Genomic DNA, 20,795 nt, shown 5'->3' on the forward strand with positions numbered 1-20,795 from the left:
TGGTGTTATTTGCTTGCAGTCTGCTGCAAAAGTATGTCCGTACTTTCTGACTTGATACACAATCTTTGTGAACAAAAGGCTCATTCATAGTGTAGTTTGTTTACAGTCTTCTGTATAAAAATGCATGGGCTGTTTGTTGCTTAGAGACAAGCGTAGAAGAGTATCCAGCCATAAGGAAACTCTGCCCCAACATACTCTCATCTCCCCCACCCAAGCATGGACAAGTAAATGTTGAAATAATGATGAGTCTCTATAAAGACTGGCCTTTGTCGTTAGCTTTATTGTAGTCACTTACTCATATATTTCTCTAGTGAATTTATCCACTGATAGAAATAGCATATTTTGTCCATTTTACGTACATGTAGGGCCATGAAAAGCCAACACATTCCATGCACACACAAATACAAAAATAATATACCATCATCCTCATTTTATGTCTACTTTCCCTGCTGGCTTGGAGTGGACAGGTTGCCATTTATAGTCAGTCCCTATTCAGAGGTACTACTCACCAAAGTATATCAGAAGACTACATCTTGTATTTTATTTTTGGTTTGGTTTCAACAGCTGGATGCCCTTCCCAACACCCAATTTACAGGGTACACTTTTCCCTTATTTCTTTCTTTAAGTTTCAGAAATTTCTACAAAATTTTTTTAATATTCTAAACAACATAATATATGCTCTCATAAAAAATATCAAAATGTTTTGCCCTTTTTTCAATCCTTTCCCCTTATTAATTAATCATCAATCCAAGTTTCAGTTCCTCACAGAGCTCCACCTGTTCTGCTTTAGAAGCTTTCTGCCAATCTGCTGCCTTTCCCTGAAGAAAGACTTTGTTCAAGAACTTGGATTTTCCACTTTACAAGTGGCTCAACAAAAATCTCTAACATAGACCAAAGCTTATTTATTTTCCATCACCCTCTATATATTTATTTTCTTTTCACTGCCACCCCAACCTTAATTATATTTCCTCCTAGGTTTTGCCTTCAATAAACCTAATAACACAAAGTTATTTTAATAAAATTATCCAAGTTTTTTATTATTTTCAAAATTAAAGAAACAGGCAGATTATTTCACCAGAAATATCAAATTATCAGTGTCAATCCAATTTACTTGATCCCTTAATAATGGTTTACAAGCAGTATCTCCATGGACAGTTAAAAAGGTTACTCAGACCCTGATGAAATCCCAACACATGATTTTGAAGTATTCCAACTGATCCTTCTGTTTCTGATCACAAAGACAGCGTGAAGTATTTAAATCTATAGTACATACAGTACAGCATTAGAAATTTGGTCCCAAAAGTGTTGAACTGTGAGCATATCAAAGTTCAGAAGAGAGGAGTGGCTGTGTGGTAAGTAGCTTGCTTACCAACCACATGGTTGCGGATTCATTCCCACTGCGTGGCACCTTGGGCGTCTTCTGCTATAGCCTCGGGCCTACCAAAGCCTCATAAGTGGATTTGGTAGACGGAAACTGAAAGAAGCATGTCATACATGTGTGTATAGGTTTGTATGTCTGTGTTTGTCCCCACCCAACATCGCTTGACAACCGATGGTGGTGTGTTTACGTCCACGTAACTTAGCGGTTCGGCAAAAGATACCAATAGAATAAATACTAGACTTACAAGGAATAAGACCTGGGTCAATTTGCTCGACTAAAGGTGGTGCTCCAGCATGGCCACAGACAAATGACTGAAACAAGTAAAAGAGTAAAGAGTATCAGGAATCTAAATACATTTTTTTTTCTATAACAAAGCTAATAAATTATGTGACAAAAAATAATAAATACATTTTGATGCTACACTGAACATTCCTTCATTATGAAGCAATAATCCAGTAAGTTAAGGTACTACAATACTTATTTCTTTATTACCCACAAGGGGCTAAACATAGAGGGGGCAAACAAGGACAGACATAGGTATTAAGTCGATTACATCGATCCCCGAGCGTAACTGGTACTTAATTTATCGACCCCGAAAGGATGAAAGGCAAAGTCGACCTCGGACGAATTTGAACTCAGAACGCAGTGGCAGACGAAATACCGCAAAGCATTTCGCCCGGCGTCCTAACGTTTCTGCCAGCTCGCCACCTGTACTACAATACTGACCAGGTGGTCATCAGTTCAAACCTTACTGTCATAGTGATATAATAATAATAATGAAATTATTGTATACAGTGCTCAGGTGCACCACAACTTGTCAGAAAGTGCATATAAAGTACATGCAGTAATGTAGAAATGTCTGGAAAGCGAACAATGCATGAGTCAGATACATGCTTGTGTGTGTATGGAGGGGAGAAAATCAGGTGTAGTGTTGGCGAATCTCAGGAAGCATGGAAGTTTTGAAGGATGCAGTGCTCCGACAACTAACAACTGATGCTGGTAGTTTGTTCCATGCTTCAGCAACTCTCAGCGTGAAAAAATGTTTCCTGAAGTCATGGGAACTGTGCTGTTTTCTTACTTTGTAAATATGTCCACGGGTGTTAGATACTCTTGTGCTCTTGAGTAACACACAATTCTGCTCCCTCAGTTTGCTTGGGTTGTCACAGGCTTTAAATTCACTTTATGTTTCAGTAGATAACAGGAGAGACAGTATCATCATCATTTAACTTTCCTTGCTTGTATGGTTCAGGTAGAATTTGTTGAGTGAGATTTTCTACAGCTTGATGCCCTTCCTGTCACCAACTGTCATGCTTCCAGGCAAGGTAATATTTCCCAACAACCAGCCATGTTTTTCATGGAAGACTAGAAACAAACAAATGACATGCATAAGATCTGGTCATCAAATCTAAGTAGAGACTTCAAACTTGAAATCTTCAAAGCCACAGTCGAACCAATTCTACTATATGGCTCAGAAACCTGGACGTTATCAAAGAAGCTTGAGAGGCGGTTGGATGGAACCTACACTCGCCTCCTTATGAGAGCTCAAAATCTCTCGTGGAAGCGCTATCCAACCAAAATGCAAATATATGGGAAACTACCACCTGTGTCATCTCTTGTGAAAGGTAAGAGAGTCCAGTTTGCTGGAAATTGTTGTAGAGCTGAAAACGAGGCAATTTCTACTCTTTTCCTCTGGAAGCCATCTACTCGCAATGCCAGAGGACGCACACTCTCCTACCCTGATGTAATCTCCAGGAATACAGGCATCCAGCAACAGGACCTCCGTAATGCCATGATGGACCGTGAAGTCTGACGTAGCATGGTAAATTCCATTGTCTCGACCACGGTCGAACAATGATGATGATGATGAGAAACAAACATTAGTTATGCTCATTTACAACTACCACATCATGCCAAGACCAGGTTGGACACACACACACACACACACACACACGTGTAACAGGTTTCTTCCGACTTCCATCTACCAAATCCACTCACAAACATTTGGACACATGTCCAAGGTGTCATACAGTGGGATTGAAAGCAAGACTACTTGGTTAGGAAACAAGCTTCTTAACCCTTTAGTGTTTAAACCGGCCATATCCGGCCCAAATATTCTACATGTTTTATATTCAAACTGGCCATATCTAGCCTCTCACACCTAACCTACACTGACATTCTTAAAATAAACAATCACATCACTGAAACCTCAAAAGCTATAAGATAATGCAGAATTAATTCAAAACAATTTGAGTGAAAAAATATTACATTTAGCAGAGTAATCTGAACACTAAAGGGTTAAACCGGCCATATCCGGCCAAAATATTTAATCCGTTTTATGTTCAAACTGACCAGATCCAGGCCCTCACACCTACCCTACAATGTTATTCTACATTAAGTAATTACACCATCAAGATCTTGAAGATATGAGATAATGCATGATTAATTCAAATCAATGGGAATCAATAGGCATTATGTTTGATTGAATAATCTGAACACTAAAGGGTTAACTATACAGCCATGCCTATTCCTATACCTATACAACTGCTCTCACATATGGAAATGACAAAATTTGCTATAACAAAAATCCAAGACATATCAGCATGGGAAAATGGACAGAAAGCAAGCGATCATTAAAAAAAAAACATGTCAATAGAAATGTAACTATAAAAATTTAAAGAACTATGTAAATAATTTTATGCAATTAGTTGATCAAATTTAGAAGTCTAATTTATACTAAAACTAGCAGTATGCCCAGCGTTGCTCGGGTTTGTAAGGGAAATAACTATATAAGCATTTTTAGAGATGTAAAGTATAATAGCCATCTCAATATGGCTAACCACAAAGGGGAGGGGTGTTACTAATAAATTTTTAGAGAGTTACTTCCCTTATACATGCCAAAAATGCATTAAAAATGGGAAAAATTGATGGTAAATTTTTTTTAAATCGTAGACTCATCGTAGACGCGCGCTAATACCCAGAAGGGCTCGATATGAATCACGACTACAAGATACCCGGTTTTGGTTAAACTGCACCGCAAAATGTGGGAGTAGTTAGGAATCTAAATCGTAGGAGACAGACACTCACACAACCTCTCTTTTATATATAAAGATAAAGTGACTACTTTAGTGCAAGCTAATCTAATTAATTAACAAAATGAAGTGTCAAAGACAAAATATATTAAGTAAAAACCACAATAATTGTTATACAATACAGTAATGTTTTAAAAACTAAAACAATGTTTTTTATAACATTGATTAAAGATTAAATAAAAAATGTTGATATATAAATACATACACAAGTAACTGATGAGTACAATTTTATTACTCCATAAATTTATTTTGAAAAACCTGTTTGCTTATATTTAAATTTACATTACATTTATCTTTGCTTATATAGCTTTAAATTTAATAAAGCATCACAAGCAAAATGGTGTCCTAAGGATGATGTGGGATTAAGTTCACATTTAAAGACGTTCCATTTTAATTTTCCTTACAGAGAAGAGAGTGGGGTCCAGAGAAATAACTTAAAGGTGATCTAGCCAGGATGACCCTGCAGTTTACATGGACATATGAAACTGTAGAATAAAAAGTAAATAGTAAATAGAATTTGGTTGTTTTGTAGATTAATCAGAAATATTCCCTAAAGAAGTGTAATTTGTTACATTCTCCACTGAGGTATCAGAAGATTGAAATGTCAAGGGAAAAAAATGAGTCAAAAGAAAAGAAACTTTTATGAAAGACCAGACTAGGAAGTTGCAAAGCACTCCAGGTTAACTGCTTCCTTCTTTTAAAATAACAAAACCACTTCTATTTTTGTCTCTACACAATCTCTGTATTAATGGTACGATAATTAGTACAAGATTGTGGTGAAAATATTAAGGATCAAGCAATTTTATGTTGATAGTTTGGAGATAAAGTCAACAATATGAGAGCATAATTTAAAATTTGGTTGTAAGATCCGTGGTTAGTTGTTGCTGAAAGGTTTCTCTGTATAAATAAAAACAGGAAGTTAAGTTGATAATAATGGTTTTATTTTTTTTAGTTTTGGGAAAGGGCCTTTTTAATGCAAGTATGATGAGAAAAATATTATAATCCATTTTTTTCTTTTTTTTCTTTTTTTTTTTTCTTTGCCAACATCCACAGCAACAGATAAATTTGAACATCTGCAGAAGAGTTATCCACAGCAGTAGATACATTTGACAATTATACGCTGCAGAGTTAGCATCCTTCCTAGTAGATGATACAAGCACAGTTTCACTAGTCATCAGAGAGTTATGTAATTTGCAGCAAAATTCATTAGGATAATTAAAAGCTCATTGAAGCCTATCCTTCTTGACCAAAATCTAATGTGAATTTTTCTAATTTCTCCAAGTCCTTTTCATTCACGTTTGGTTTAATGGTTGAAAGAGACATCAACATATCACTCTGGAAAAAAAAAATTAATTAGATAACAGTAAAAAAAATTTTAAAGTAATTAAGGTTGAATTTAAATTGTTTTACAGTAAAAGAAAAAGAACTTAGTCTTAGCCAACAGACCCCCCCCCCACAAAAAAAAGAAAAAATTCATGTTTCCTTGATCAGTAAATTTAGTCGTACACTTTATGCTTTGAGCTTCTTTTCAAAACTCCTTAATAAATGAATGTACAATTACCTACAAATACCCTTGTAATCACTGTAGTGAATTATTCTGATATAATGTCTTAAATTGTTTTAAAGTAATTACAATTATGGCAAGAATTCATTTGAAAATATCTAATTCTTTTCATTTCTAACAACTTTTGTATTTAGAAACACAAAAAAATTAATACATTAGTCTATATTAATATTTCTTTGTTTGAAATTAAAGCAAGTTATTCTAAAAACATTTTCTACATGCAATTTTAAACAGATTAAATATACATACATATGCATATATACACACACAAATATATACAAGTGAAGGGACAAACAAAAGAAAGTGGTATTCAACATATTTGATAGGAGTTACATATATTATTTCATAACAATTTGACTCAACTCCATATGACAAAGTTTCTTGGGTTTATGAAATGAACCCATCTCCTATCTATAGAAGAGTAACAGGATTTGAGAGGCCTCTATTGGCCAGCTCAGGTCACATGGTATTAATGCTGCCAGAATTATTCTAACCCCTTCCTAAACCCTTTGAATAATTACATGGCACAAGTTAAACAATTACAATGTACACATTCTTGTTGATGAAGCAAAGAACATACCTGAAACAAACACTTCCACACACACAAGACTTCTTGCAAACACAATTACCAAAGCATACAAGAAACCCAGCATTTCTACATACGACAAACATCACATGCTACAATAGCTGCAAACACATATCTACACACCCCAACCTGTAACTACCAAAATCCCACCAACCACTCACTGCTTCAAAAAGGCTATAACCTATAGAACCACTCTCACACAACCTAATGGCATCACAAGAACACAACACAGTTATGACAACCAACAACTTTAAGAGACAGTATACACAGCATATGCATTCCTTCCGGTGCAGATATAGGAAAAATTCCACCTCCCTGTCCCATTTCATCTGACAATTCCGCAAGCATCAGAATGACTTTGCCAATCATTGACAGGGCTCTACCTTACTCACCTAGAACTCACAATTGCCAACTCTACCTCTGCAAGAGACTGCACAGTTTCCACCAACCTGCATATCCATCAACAGGAAAAATGTTGTCACTAGAGGTTCATCCTGTTAATAAACTTCAAGCCAATGATAGCTGACAATCCATATATACCACCTTGGGCTGGCTGCACCACACATAAGGGTAAGGTACTTAATCCTACCACCCATACTGACTACAGCCTCATGCATTATGATCATCAATTTTAATTAATACCATCAAATCTGGTACCTCCCATGTAAAGATACTGCCACAGAGTTACTAACTCACTACACCCACCTTACTATGTGTGGTATCAAATGCTATGAACTCTCAAATGCTATGAACTCTCAGAGTGGTTGGCATGGGAAGGGCATCCAGCTGTAGAAACTCTGCCAGATCAAGATTGAAGCCTGGTGCAGCCATCTGGTTCACCAGCCCTCAGTCATACATCCAACCCATGCTAGCATGGAAAGCGGACGTTAAACGATGATGATGATGATGATGTCATTGAGTACATCACAGCTTGCAGCCATAGTGGCGACAGCTCCCTGCCAACATCTTCTATGACCACGTGGGCCTAAAAAAAAAAATTATGTCACTTCTGCAGCATCAACACATGACCCAAAACAGTTGCTGGAAAAATATAGTAGTCAGAGTGAGAACAGGTTGGAAAAAGTTCAAGGAGCTTCTACCACTCATAACAACAAGGGCCTTTACTCTTACTGTATGATGGCAGATTGTATAAGACATATGTTAGAATTGCAATGCTGCATGGTAGAGAGACATGGGCCTTGAATGTAGAGGACTTGAGAAAACTGTACTCTTTTACTTGTTTCAGTCATTTGACTGCGGCCATGCTGGAGCACCGCCTTTAGTCGAGCAAATCGACCCCGGGACTTATTCTTTGTAAGCCCAGTACTTATTCTATCGGTCTCTTTTGCCGAACCGCTAAGTGACGGGGACGTAAACACACCAACATCGGTTGTCAAGCAATGCTAGGGGGACAAACACAGACACAAAAACACACATATATATATATACATATATACGACGGGCTTCTTTCAGTTTCCGTCTACCAAATCCACTCACAAGGCTTTGGGCCGGCCCGAGGCTATAGTAGAAGACACTTGCCCAAGGTGCCACGCAGTGGGATTGAACCCGGAACCATGTGGTTGGCAAACAAGCTACTTACCACACAGCCACTCCTACATCTAATCCAATGATGGCCTGGTCATCATCCCACTTTCTATGAAGTCTACACCTTAAATTCTTAATTTACATTTAATATATCCTACTGAGGTCATTTCTCAATTTCTGTTGCAAGACTTTCATTTTTTTACAGTTTATTTGCAATATTAAAAATGTAACTTAATTGATGAATTACAATTGACAGTTTCACTAAATCAGCTAAAATCGTTAAACTTAGAGAAAAGTGTTTAACTTTACCATATTGACAAGAGGTTCGTAAAGTTTGTCACTTGGTACTTGCATCCAGTTCATTTCAATAGCTCCTGGTGCTCCGGGGGAACATGGAGACAGATAATCATTTACCGTAACAGTAGGGTCACTTCTGCTTGCGGCTTTCACCTGGGAAAAACAAAAATGATGTCATTTAAAATTTCTCACACTTTAGACGTCATGTCACTTCAGCTTTAAAAACCGTTAAAACATCTCTTACCCGTCTAAAATGTGTGGCTGTTTGTACCTTCCGGACAGGTTGCATCAGAGCATCTCGGACCACAACACTAATATCAGCACCGGAATATCTGAAAGAAAAAAAAAAAAGTAATAAAAAGTTTAAATTGCAATTAATTATAATTACAAAAATAAAAGTAAATTGTAATTTCACAAATTTTCTAACATAATCAGGGAATAAAATACTGTAGCATAGAAGCCTGATTTGAGGATAGATATTAAACAACTACTGACCTCATCATCATCATCATTTAACGTCCGCTTTCCATGCTGGCATGGGTTGGACGATTTGACTGAGGACTGGTGAGTCAGAGGCTGCCCCAGGCTCAATCTGATCTGGCAAAGTTTCTACAGCTGGATGCTCTTCCTAACGCCAACCACTCCGAGAGTGTAGTGGGTGATTTTACGTGACACCAGCACGAGGGCCAGTCAGGCAGTTCTGGCAACAACCACGCTCAAAAAGCGTTTTTTTTTACATGCTACCTGCACTGTAGCTAGTCCAGCGGCACTGGCAACGACCACGCTTGAATGCTGTTTTTCACGTGCCAGTAAGGCAACGCTGGCAACGATAACACTCGAATGGTGCTTTTCACGTTCCACCAGCATGGGAGCCAATCTATGGCCCTGGCAATGATCATGCTCAGACGTGCTTTTAACGTTCCACTAGCGTGAGTGCCAATCAGGCGATACTGTCATAGGCCACATCAGCGATTTTGATTTTGATTTCACTTGCCTCAATAGGTCTTTGCAAACAAAGTTTATTGTCCAATGAATGAGGGGTATTCATAAGTAGGCTGATTACACTCACTGGCATAGGCCATGGGCTATGGTTTCACTTGGCTTGTCGGGTCTTCTCAAGCACAGCATATCTCCAAAGGTCTCAGTCATTAGTCATTGCTTCGGTAAGGCCCAATGTTCGAAGGTCGTGCTTCACCACCTCATCCTAGGTTTTCTTGGGTCTGCCTTTTCCACAGGTTCCCTCAACTTCTAGGGTGTGACACTTTTTCTCACAGCTGTCCTCATTCATTCGCAACACATGATCATACCAGCACGGTCGTCTCTCTTGCACACCACATCTGATGCTTCTTAAATCCAATTTTTCTCTCAGGACACTTACACTCTGTCGTGTATGCACACTGACATTACACATCCAGCGGAGCATACTGGCTTCATTCCTTACAAGCTTACACATGTCTTCAGCAGTCACAGCCCATGTTTCACTGCCATGTAGCAAGGCTGTTCATACACATGCATCATATAGGCTACCTTTTACTCTGAGCGAGAGGCCCTTTGTCACCAGCAGTAGTAGAAGCTCTCTGAACTTTGCCCAGGCAGTTCTTATTCTAGCAGCTACCCTTTCAGAGCATACATCCCAGCTACTGACTTGGTCACCTAGGTAATGGAAGCTACCAACTACTTGTAGTTTTTCTCCCTGGAATGTGGTAGTTGTTCTCTACATATTTTCAGTGTTTATTGCTCCCATCCATCTGTCACATACAAAAACTATCTTCCCAGTTAGCCTCCCTTTGATGTTGCTATACCACTTATGTGTCCCTAGCTCACACTGGATACATCTTATGGAGTTTCTAACTATGCCTTTTCTACAGATCGAGCAGGGCCATCAACCTGAAGGGATTTGCGGTTTGTCTGCCTTTCTATTTAAGACTTTAGTTTTAGCTAGATTGACTCTAAGGCCCTTCGATTCTAATCCTTGCTTCCATACCTGAAACTTTTCCTATAGTTCTGATAGTGACTCAGCAATTAGAGCAAGGCTATCAGCATAGAGGAGCTCCCAGGGGCATCCTGCCTTGAATTCCCCTGTTATTGCCTGGAAGACTATGATGAAAAAGAAGGGGCTGAGGACTGATCCTAGGTGGGCCCCTACCCCTATTCGGAATTCTTCACTGTACTCATTGCCAACCCTCACCTTACTGACAGCATCCCTGTACATGGCTTGCACAGCTCTCACTAACCATTCATCTATCCTTAGATTCCTCCGTAAAAGGAGTTGCCATCCAAGTATCCAATTTTATATATATTTCTAAATTATGGTGATATATAGTAGTTAAGCTCCCAAGGGAAGACCAAACAACTACAGTAACTCCAAACAAATAAACTAATGACTGTTTGCATATGGAATGTAAGCTTAAGGCAGAAATTTTCTTCAGCTTTCACCTATTAGTGTAGTCATGAAAGAAAAATTTTCATTATTATTCAGTCTACCTGATAGTCACAGGTTTCCAGAGCATCCTAAAAAATGTGTGAAAGTAAGCAAAAGTTCTCCTCCACCCTCATACATCATCACAGTTTTTAAGAGTATAGAACTCCTGCTGAGATGGTGTATAGAAGTGAAACATTCAGAAGATCAACAATAATTGGAGAGAAGTTCAATGTGTCCTGAAATAACTAACAAAAAGAGCAACCACACTACAGAACTCTATAAACTGCTTCGGTGACATGCAGAATCATCATTATCATCATCATTTAACGTCTGGTTTCCATGCTAGCATGGGTTGGACGATTTGACTGAGGACTGGCGAACCAAATGGCTGCACCAGGCTCCAATCTTGATCTGACAGAGTTTCTACAGCTGGATGCCCTTCCTAATGCCAACCACTCTGAGAGTGTAGTGGGTGCTTTTACGTGCCACCGGCACGAGGGCCAGTCTGGCGGTACTGGCAATGGCCATGCTCGAAATAGTGTTTTTTATGTGCCACCTGCACAGGAGTCAGTCCAGCGGCACTGGCAACGACCTCACTCGAATATTTTGTTCATGTGCCACCGGCAGAAGTGCCAGTAAGGCGACGCTGGTAACGTTCACACTCAAATGGTACTTTTTACGTATCCACTGGCACGGAAGCTAGACAGCTGCTCTGGCAGTGACCCCGCTCAGATGGAGCTGTTAGCGCTCCACTGGCATGAGAGCCAGTCATCGAATTTGGCTCAATTTCGATTTCACTTGCCCCAACAGGTCTTCGCAGGCAGAGTGTAGTGTCCAGTGAAGGGAGGTTGGCATGGGTGCCAGTCATCGGATTTGGTTTGATTTCGAATTCAATTTCGATTTCACTTGCCTCAACAGGTCTTTGCAAGAAGAATATTAGAAAATTTATGTCACCAAGGTGAGAAATTTGGTTGATGCTTGTGAATTTATTGAAAAGAGTTTTAAAATAATTGAGAAATTTAGAAAAATTAACATTGAGTCTAACATCAAAGAGTTTATCTTTCCATGTGAAAGCAAACTATTATGAGACTTGTGCAAGAAATGTGATAATGAACAACAGTGAAATTTAGGTAATGACTGCAGAGAATATGTAGCAGTTAAAGAGGTTCTGAGTGCATGTCAGATGAGAAAACAACATAGGCACAGGAGTGGCTGTGTGGTAAGTAGCTTGCTAACCAACCACATGGTTGCGGGTTCAGTCCCACTGCGTGGCATCTTGGGCAAGTGTCTTCTGCTATAGCCCCGGGCCGACCAATGCCTTGTGAGTGGATTTGGTAGACGGAAACTGAAAGAAGCCTGTCGTATATATGTATGTGTGTGTATGTGATTGTGTGTCTGTGTTTGTCCCCCTAGCATTGCTTGACAACCGATGCTGGTGTGTTTACGTCCCCGTCACTTAGCGGTTTGGCAGAAAGAGACCGATAGAATAAGTACTGGGCTTACAAAGAATAAGTCCCGGGGTCAAGTTGCTCAACTAAAGGCGGTGCTCCAGCATGGCCGCAGTCAAATGACTGAAACAAGTAAAAGGGTAAAAGGGTAGTCAAGAGTAATGGATGGTTTATGCACATGTAATGCAAAGATCATGTATATTGAATGAAAAACTGATGATGAACGAGGGTATCCATAGTAGAGAGAACTCAAAAGTGACTTAGTTAAATCAGAGACAATACAGATTTAAGGTAAAAAAAAAAAAAAAAGATACTGCATATCAACATGCAAAAATAAATATTTAAAAAAATGGTAGCTTGTGGTTAAACCCTACATCAGTCTGAATAAGTAAATCTATGAGCAAAAGCCATCCTACTGACTATTTTGTCCTTTTTCAAAGATAGTAGACTAGGATTTGAGGAAAATTTGGTTGTTATTTCTAGTAGGTCGAGTGACCACATATAGGTTTCCTCAATGGCTCATAAAAAGATAACGACAGTGATGGTGGCACTGATGATGATCATCATTTCACATGATTTGGATGGTTTGACAGGAGCTGGCAAGCAGCATCAGGCTCCAATTGTCTGATCTGGTAGGGTTTCTATGGCTGAATGCCCTTTCTAATGCCAACCCTTTTACAGAGTGTAGTGGGTGCTTTTTATGTGGTACCAGTATGGGTGATTTTCATGTGGCACAGGCACAGGTGCCTTTTACATGGCACCAGCAAATGATGATGACAGCAATTTGAAATCTTGGTGTCCCAAAATACCACAAGCTATTTTCTATCCTCTGGAGATATCACTGTCAACATGTTGGTTGTCCTGGGATGTGGAACAAGCTGATATTTCTAGCTTTGATTCTTTGATAGTGTGCTCAAATAACGACTAGTGGAAATGACAAAGGAATGAATAGATTATTTGGTAGAGACAGGAAGTTGATGAGAAGGTAATCAAAGTGATTGAGAGATGTTGGAGGAGAGGTGAGTAAAGTAAAAAGTATGAGAAAAGGAGATCAAGAATGAGGTATTGTGAGGACAAGCAATCTGCTTGGCTGTCCTCTCACCAATCACCTCTGCTCCAAGTCCTCATCCACCCAATCACCACACCCTAAACCCATATCTTTTGTTCACTGCAACTATCAATTTCCTATCCCAACCATTTCCTTTTTCACTTGCAATCAGCTTTATTACTTAAGCACACTCTACCAGATGATTATACTCCATGTCAAACTTTTTAACATCTCACAGCAACCAGCGACGTGCAACCAAAAGAATACCCTCCATCAGGCATTTGCCATATCCTGAACGCCTTACTTCCCTGGGCATGGACACATTGAAACTCCGACGTCTGGCAGCTGACTTGGCAGACACCCATAAAGTTATCAACCATCGTACAAACAATAACTCTGAGCACCTTTTCAAACTCCACCTGTCTAACACCCGTGGACATATTTACAAAGTCAGAAAACAGCACAGCTCCCATGACTTGAGGAAACATTTTTTCATGCTGAGAGTTGCTGAAGCATGGAACAAACTGCCGGCATCAATTGTTAGTTGTCGGAGCACTGCATCCTTCAAAACTTCCATGCTTTCTGAGATTCGCCAGCACTACACCTGATTTTCTCCCCTCCATACACACACAGGCATGTATCTGACTTCCAGACATTTTTACATTACTGCATGTACTTTATATGCACTTTCTGACAAGTTGTGGTGCACCTGAGCACTGTATACAATAATTTCATTATTATTATTATTATTATTATTAAATTAATTTGCACCCAATAAACTCTCATGGATTTACAATTACCACTATTACCAATACAGTTCTTTAATAGTTTCTCCAGATTACACATTTTACTGCTATTTGTTCTCAGCATTACTAAACATGTTTCCAAAATAACTGACAAGTCAATAGCTGCCAACATCTCTACATTTTCAGTTCCTTTCATAGTAATTCAATAAAATTCTAAAGTCCATTAGGATGTCATCTTTTACAAAAAGAATCCATAGACTTCAAAGAAAGATTGAATTTCAAGCTGAAAAATTAGGGCTAGCTAGAAAGTTGTAACTCTAACTACTGAAAACATTAAATATTTCTATAACAAATAGTACCACACATTTTTCTAAATCAAAACAATCCTAAATATATCAATTACCCTTCAGCAACACGACCAAGTTCTCGGAGGTCACTTTCAGTTAAATCATTCGGTGTGTTTTCAAGATGAAGACGAAAGATTTCTCCTCGTCCAACAGCATCAGGTAGTGGTATATAAATTCGTTTTTCAAACCTGAAAATAGAGATGGCTTGATTTTAAAAAATCAAATACAAACATACATACATACATACAAACAGATTCTATTTATAAGGTATTCAATAACTAATTGTGTTATTCCTTCACTTAGGATTTGGGTTCAAAATTACAGTAAAACAAAATAATATCTCCAATTATATGCATAACAACAAGTATTTACAATACAATACCTATATAAAGCTAGGTGAACTCTACTTATATACAACTGAGACAGTAAAATCCATGGAAACTAGAAATGGCCAGCATCAACAAATACTAAGTACAAAACAAAAAATTCACAAAGGACAACCAATCTACATTATTTTACTATGAGGAGAATAGAAGAGGTCTAACATTTCCAGCTGAACCCACTATTGCAGAGAGAGATGAAACATTTATTAACAATCTCCAATCAATTTATTTGGCACTATTAAAGACATTCAATTTCTCCTTCTCCAAGGGAAAAGTACCCATGCTGGTACTGCATAAAAAGCACCCAGCACACTCTGTAAAGCAGTTGACATTAGGAAGGGCATCCAGCTGTAGAAACAAGGCCAAATCAGGCAGGAACCTGGTACTGCTCTCCAGCTTGCTAACTCTGGTCAAACTGTCAAACCCATGCCAGCATGAAAAATGAACATCAAATGATGATAATGAAGAAAGAATTCTACTCAAAATGTTAGACCTGTCTTCTTCCTCAAGGTAAAATAAAGTTATGTGATTTTATGAACATTTAGTAGTTATATAGATTATGTATATAATAGTACTTAAATACAGCTAGATGGACTGAGTCAATGCCAAGAACGTAATGCTGTATTGATGCCAGAGAATAAACAACTCTTTACATGCACACCAATTCATTACTCAACACTGCCTGTCTATCTTTCCCAATTTATTTAGAAAGACTTGTATCTAAAACGAATAGCAACTCACCATCTAATAATTAAAAAAATGAAAAGCAAACACATTATTGATAATCAAACAACTTTTGGAAGCACTCCGTCGGTTACGACGACGAGGGTTCCGGTTGATCCGAATCAACGGAACAGCCTGCTCGTGAAGTTAACGTGTAAGTGGCTGAGCACTCCACAGACACATGTAGCCTTAACATAGTTCTCGGGGATATTCAGCGTTACACAGAGAGTGACAAGGCCGGCCCTTTGAAATACAAGTACAACAGAAACAGGAAGTAAGAGTGAGAGAAAGTTGTGGTGAAAGAGTACAGCAGGGATCACCACCATCCCCTGCCGGAGCCTCGTGGAGCTTTTAGGTGTTTTCGCTCAATAAACACTCACAACGCCCGGTCTGGGAATCGAAACCGTGATCCTATGACCGCGAGTCCGCTGCCCTAACCACTGGGCCATTGCGCCTCCTATCAAACAACTAATAAAGGAGCTAACAAAAGAAAAACTGAACCGACTACTAAAAAATTAAAATGGCAATTTATTTGATATGAAAATTTTCGCTTTGGAGAAAATGTAATTCTACCTCCTTCTGATGGCGGAATCCAAAGTCCAGGGGATATTGGTAGCAGCCAACACTAAAACTCCATCATTATTTGTACCAACGCCCTGCATCTGTGTAAGAAATTCTGTCTTGATTCTACGGGCTGATTCTGATTCGGTGTCTGTTCTTGATCCACACAATGCATCCACTTCATCAATAAAAATAATACTTGGCTTCTGGTCTCGCGCTAAATCAAAAAGTGTTCGCACTAATCTGAAACAAAATACAAATTGCTATTAAACAAAGGAAGAAAGCTTACATTATCAAAAAGAGGTGAAAGAAAATGAAGGATTACTCAGTAACAAATAAAAATAAGACAGTAAGAAAAAAAATAAACCGGCAAAGCCTCATAAATGCAATGTAAGGTTCATCAAACATAGATTGGCTTCACATCATTATTTAGCACCCATTTTCCATGTTAACATGGGTCAGAAGATTTGACTGGATCTGGTAAGCTGGAGAGCTGTATCAGGCTCCAGCCTGATTTGGTTTGGTTTCTATAGCTGGATGCCCTTCCTAACACCAACTATTCCAAGAGTGTAGGGGGAGCTTTTGACATGTCATCATCATGGATGCTTTTTATGTGTCACCATCACAGGTGCTTGTTACAAGTCACTCCCTGTGCCGGTAGCACGTAAAAAGCACCCACTACACTCACGGAGTGGTTGGCGTTAGGAAGGGCATCCAGCTGTAGAAACACTGCCAGATCAGACTGGGCTTGGTGCAGCCTCCTGGCTTCCTAGACCCCAGTTGAACCGTCCAACCCATGCTAGCATGGAAAGCGGACGTTAAACGATGATGATGATGATATTACAAATGCCTTTCACGCATCACCAGCACTGTCCCGGATAACATTTTCACTTGGCTTGACAAGTCTTCCGAAGCACAGCAAACTGCCAATGGTCTCAATCATTTGTCATCACATCAGTGAGACTAACATCCAAAAGTTCATGCTTCACCACCTAATCCCATGTTTTCCAGAAACTACCTCTTCTACAAGTTCCCTCCACAGAATTTGATACTTCTTTACAGAGCAGTTCTCATCCATATACATTTTATGACCATACCAATACAGTCATCTCTTTTGCACACCACATCTGACACCTCTTATACCCAATTTTTCTCTCAAGACACTTACACTCTGTCACACATGCACACTGACATTGCACATCCAACAAAGCATATTAGCTTCATTTCTTTCAAGCATTCGCATGTCCTCTGCAGTCCACAGCCCATGTTTCACTGCCATGTAGCATAGTTGTCTGCGCACAGGAATCATACAATCTGCCTTTCACTCTGAGAGAGAGGCCCTTTATTTGCAACAAAGGTAGAAGCTCTCTGAACTTTGCCCAGCCTATTCTTATTCTAGCAGCTACACTTTTGGAGCATCCACCCCCACTGCTGATTTGGTCACCCAGAAAACAGAAGCTGTCAACTACTTCTACGTATCCCACCTGGTATTTTGCAGTCTATTTTCTATACCTTTCTTGCGTTTATTGTACCTGTACATCTGCCACATGCAAAGACTATTTTCCCTGTTAACCTTCCTCAGATATCACAGCATCTCTTATGTGTCTATAGCTTGCATCAGATACACATTGAGTTTCTACCTACACCTTTTCTACATATTGAGCAGGGCCATCTCTCTGAAGGGATCTGTTTTCCTGCTTACTAAGACTTTGCTATTGCTAAATTAATTCTAGGGCCCTTTGCTTTCAGACCTTGCTTCCACATCTGAAATTTCTTCTCTAGTTCTGATAGTGACACGTAAAAAGTGCCATCTGAACATGGCCGATGCCAGTACCCTGCCAACAGGCTGCTGTGTCAGTGCCATGTAAAAAGCACCATCCAAACGTGGTCAACGTCAGTGCAGCCTGGCTGGCTCCTATGCCGGTGGCATGTAAAAAGCACCCACTACACTCTCAGAGTTGTAGGCATTAGGAAGGACATCCGTCTGTAGAAACCTTGCCAAATCAGAAAATGAAAACAATATTTCTTTAATGTTAGAATGGGAAGAAGTGAATCCAAAGACAATCTTCAGTGACATATCATTGATAATAATTAAATAGTAATACCTTTCCTTAGCTGATTACATTTATATTTTCTTCTATTCCATTTCTTAGACAAAGCACACAATTTGTATTCAATTTAACATCTCTCTCATTTAGCTTTATCATCTAGTATTCCTACATCAATACACACATACACACACACCAACAACATTATGTAATATATTTAAGATAAAGACATTGATGAAAAAACCGAAATTTGACATACTTTTCACTTTCTCCAAGCCACTTGGACACAAGATCAGATGAGCGGACTGAGAAAAATGTTGAATTGTTGGCTTCTGTAGCAACAGCTTTAGCGAGATAGGATTTACCAGTTCCTGGAGGCTGGAGGGAAATGAATAAAATAGAAAATAATCTGGTTAGAATAATCTACACAATTCCAACTAAAAGATTACATTAAATAAACAGTAATTTAATAAAGATGGCGACTAATTAGCAGAGGTTTGTTATATAAATCAACCACTCTAAGTGCTTAGTTCATTTACTATGAAAAGAATTTCTAAAGTTGCTGATATGAAGGTTGGAATTAGTAGAGAAAATGATTTATTTGAGAATTTAAAGAACAACTATATATTTAAATATATGGCAAAGTTCAGAAAGCTCCTAACCCTACTGGCGACAAAGGGTCTCTCGCTCAGAATGAAAGGTAGATTGTATGATGCATGTGTGCGAACTGCCATGCTTCACGGTAGTGAAACATGGGCTGTGACTGCAGAGGACATGCGTATACTTGAAAGAAATGAAGCTAGCATGATCCGCTGGATGTGTAATGTCAGTGTGCATGCACGACAGAGTGTAAGCACCCTGAGAGAAATGCTGGACATAAGAAGCATCAGATGTGGTGTGCAAGAGCGACGCTTGCGATGGTATGGTCATGTACTGCGGATGGATGAGGAGAGATGTGTGAAGAAGTGCCACTCAGGTAGTCAAGCATGACCTCAGAGCGTTGGGCCTCACTGAGGCAATGGCGAAGGACCGAGATCTCTGGAGATATGCTGTGACTGCAAAGACCCGGGCTGCTTCCTGCACCAGTTTCGCATAGCCCCTGCCCATTCAAAGTACCCTGGATCCCAGAACGTCCCGCTGTGCTTGAGGAGACCTGTTGAGTCAAGTACATGAACATCGAAATAAATATCAATGGAAATAGTAATTGTGATACCTGTACCGGTGGCACATAAAAAGTACCATCCAAACGTGGCCGTAGCCAGTGCAGACTCGACTGGCTTCTGTGCCGGTGGCACATAAAAAGCACCATCCGAACGTGGCTGATGCCAGCGCTGCTTTGTCTGGCTTCCGTGCCGGTGGCACATTAAAAGCTCCAACCGATGCCGGACCCCCCTGGCACCTGTGCAGGTGGCACGTAAAAAGCACCCACTACACTCGCGGAGTGGTTGGCGTTAGGAAGGGCATCCAGCTGTAGAAACTCTGCCAGATCAGACTGGAGCCTGGTGCAGCCCCTGGCTTCCCAGACCCCGGTCGAACCATCCAACCCATGCTAGCACGGAAAACGGACGTTAAACGATGATGATAATGATGATGATCACTAAATTAACTATTTCTACAAAGAAGTAAAAATGGCTATATTTACAAAAAGTACAAATATATAAGTTTGAATAAACAGTTAACATTGTACTTAAATCAAACGTTTTAAGTCTTGTGTAGTATTAACCTTAAAAAATGCCCTGTTTGGAATATAAATTAACACAAAATTTTGACGGAAGTGTTAATTTGGATAATAAATGGAACAATCTCAGGTGGGTCAGAAAATAAGAATGATAAAACTAGTATTCCCTTAATCGCTATATTCTTCGTTTTATTTAATTATTTCAACAGTCACTTAGATTAGAAATTCAACACTACTCAACCTTCAGTATTTCCAAAAAACAAAAAGGTATCCATAATTTATGAAAAGGATCCAAAATTTAAGACCTTGTGGTCCAGCATAAAACATAGTAAATAACTGAAACAGTTTATCTCTAAATCATTATATAGTTTAATATGCACCATATTACACATTACTATAAAGGTTATAATAGAAAATACAACACACAACAAAGAAAAACATTGAATAAGAAAAAATGAAATCAATACCCCAAATAATAGTATTCCTCTCCAAGGTTTTCTTTTACCTGCATTACAAAACAAATGAGAAATGTAACCAATGTTATAAAGGATCAATTAATGTTGTCTTTTTCTCTTTTAACCACCTAACAGTAAATATCAGTAGTGCTAGTAACAGGATACAAACTGTTGACTTCTCAGTTGACAGAATAACCAACTCATGTAGCTATAACTTTCAATAACTACAAACTATTAACATTCACTTTTCAGTCATAACAATTTATAACAAAACACACATCATTGTCATCACCATCATTTGGCAACCATTTTCCATGCTAGCATGCATAGTTAAGATGGTTTGACTGGGGCTCGTAAGCTGGAGAGCTGCATCAGGCTCCAGTCTGTTTTGGCTTGCTTTCTACAGCTGGATGCCCTTCCTAATGCCAAACACACATTTATATATATTTGTTCATTTTCACATCTACTTTACTA

The 20,795-nt window shown here is 39.0% G+C and overlaps 1 protein-coding gene across 2 annotated transcripts in view; it reads right to left on the reverse strand.

Moving 5' to 3' along the window:
* Positions 1-4,682: 4,682 nt before the first annotated feature.
* The window catches only part of LOC115210344 (vacuolar protein sorting-associated protein 4B), a 39,383-nt gene continuing 23,270 nt past the window's right edge, over positions 4,683-20,795 (reverse strand). For both annotated transcript variants that reach the window (XM_029778880.2, XM_036502564.1), the window contains exons 6-12: positions 20,334-20,371; positions 18,448-18,566; positions 16,153-16,383; positions 14,530-14,661; positions 8,707-8,794; positions 8,475-8,615; positions 4,683-5,805 (exon numbers count right to left, since the gene is read on the reverse strand). In XM_029778880.2, coding sequence (XP_029634740.1) covers positions 5,704-5,805; positions 8,475-8,615; positions 8,707-8,794; positions 14,530-14,661; positions 16,153-16,383; positions 18,448-18,566; positions 20,334-20,371 — 851 coding nt within the window. In that variant the 3' untranslated portion in view covers positions 4,683-5,703. The remainder of the gene's footprint in view (positions 5,806-8,474; positions 8,616-8,706; positions 8,795-14,529; positions 14,662-16,152; positions 16,384-18,447; positions 18,567-20,333; positions 20,372-20,795) is intronic.

Source organism: Octopus sinensis, linkage group LG4 (genome assembly GCF_006345805.1).
Source record: "Octopus sinensis linkage group LG4, ASM634580v1, whole genome shotgun sequence".
Classification (NCBI taxonomy): domain Eukaryota; kingdom Metazoa; phylum Mollusca; class Cephalopoda; order Octopoda; family Octopodidae; genus Octopus; species Octopus sinensis.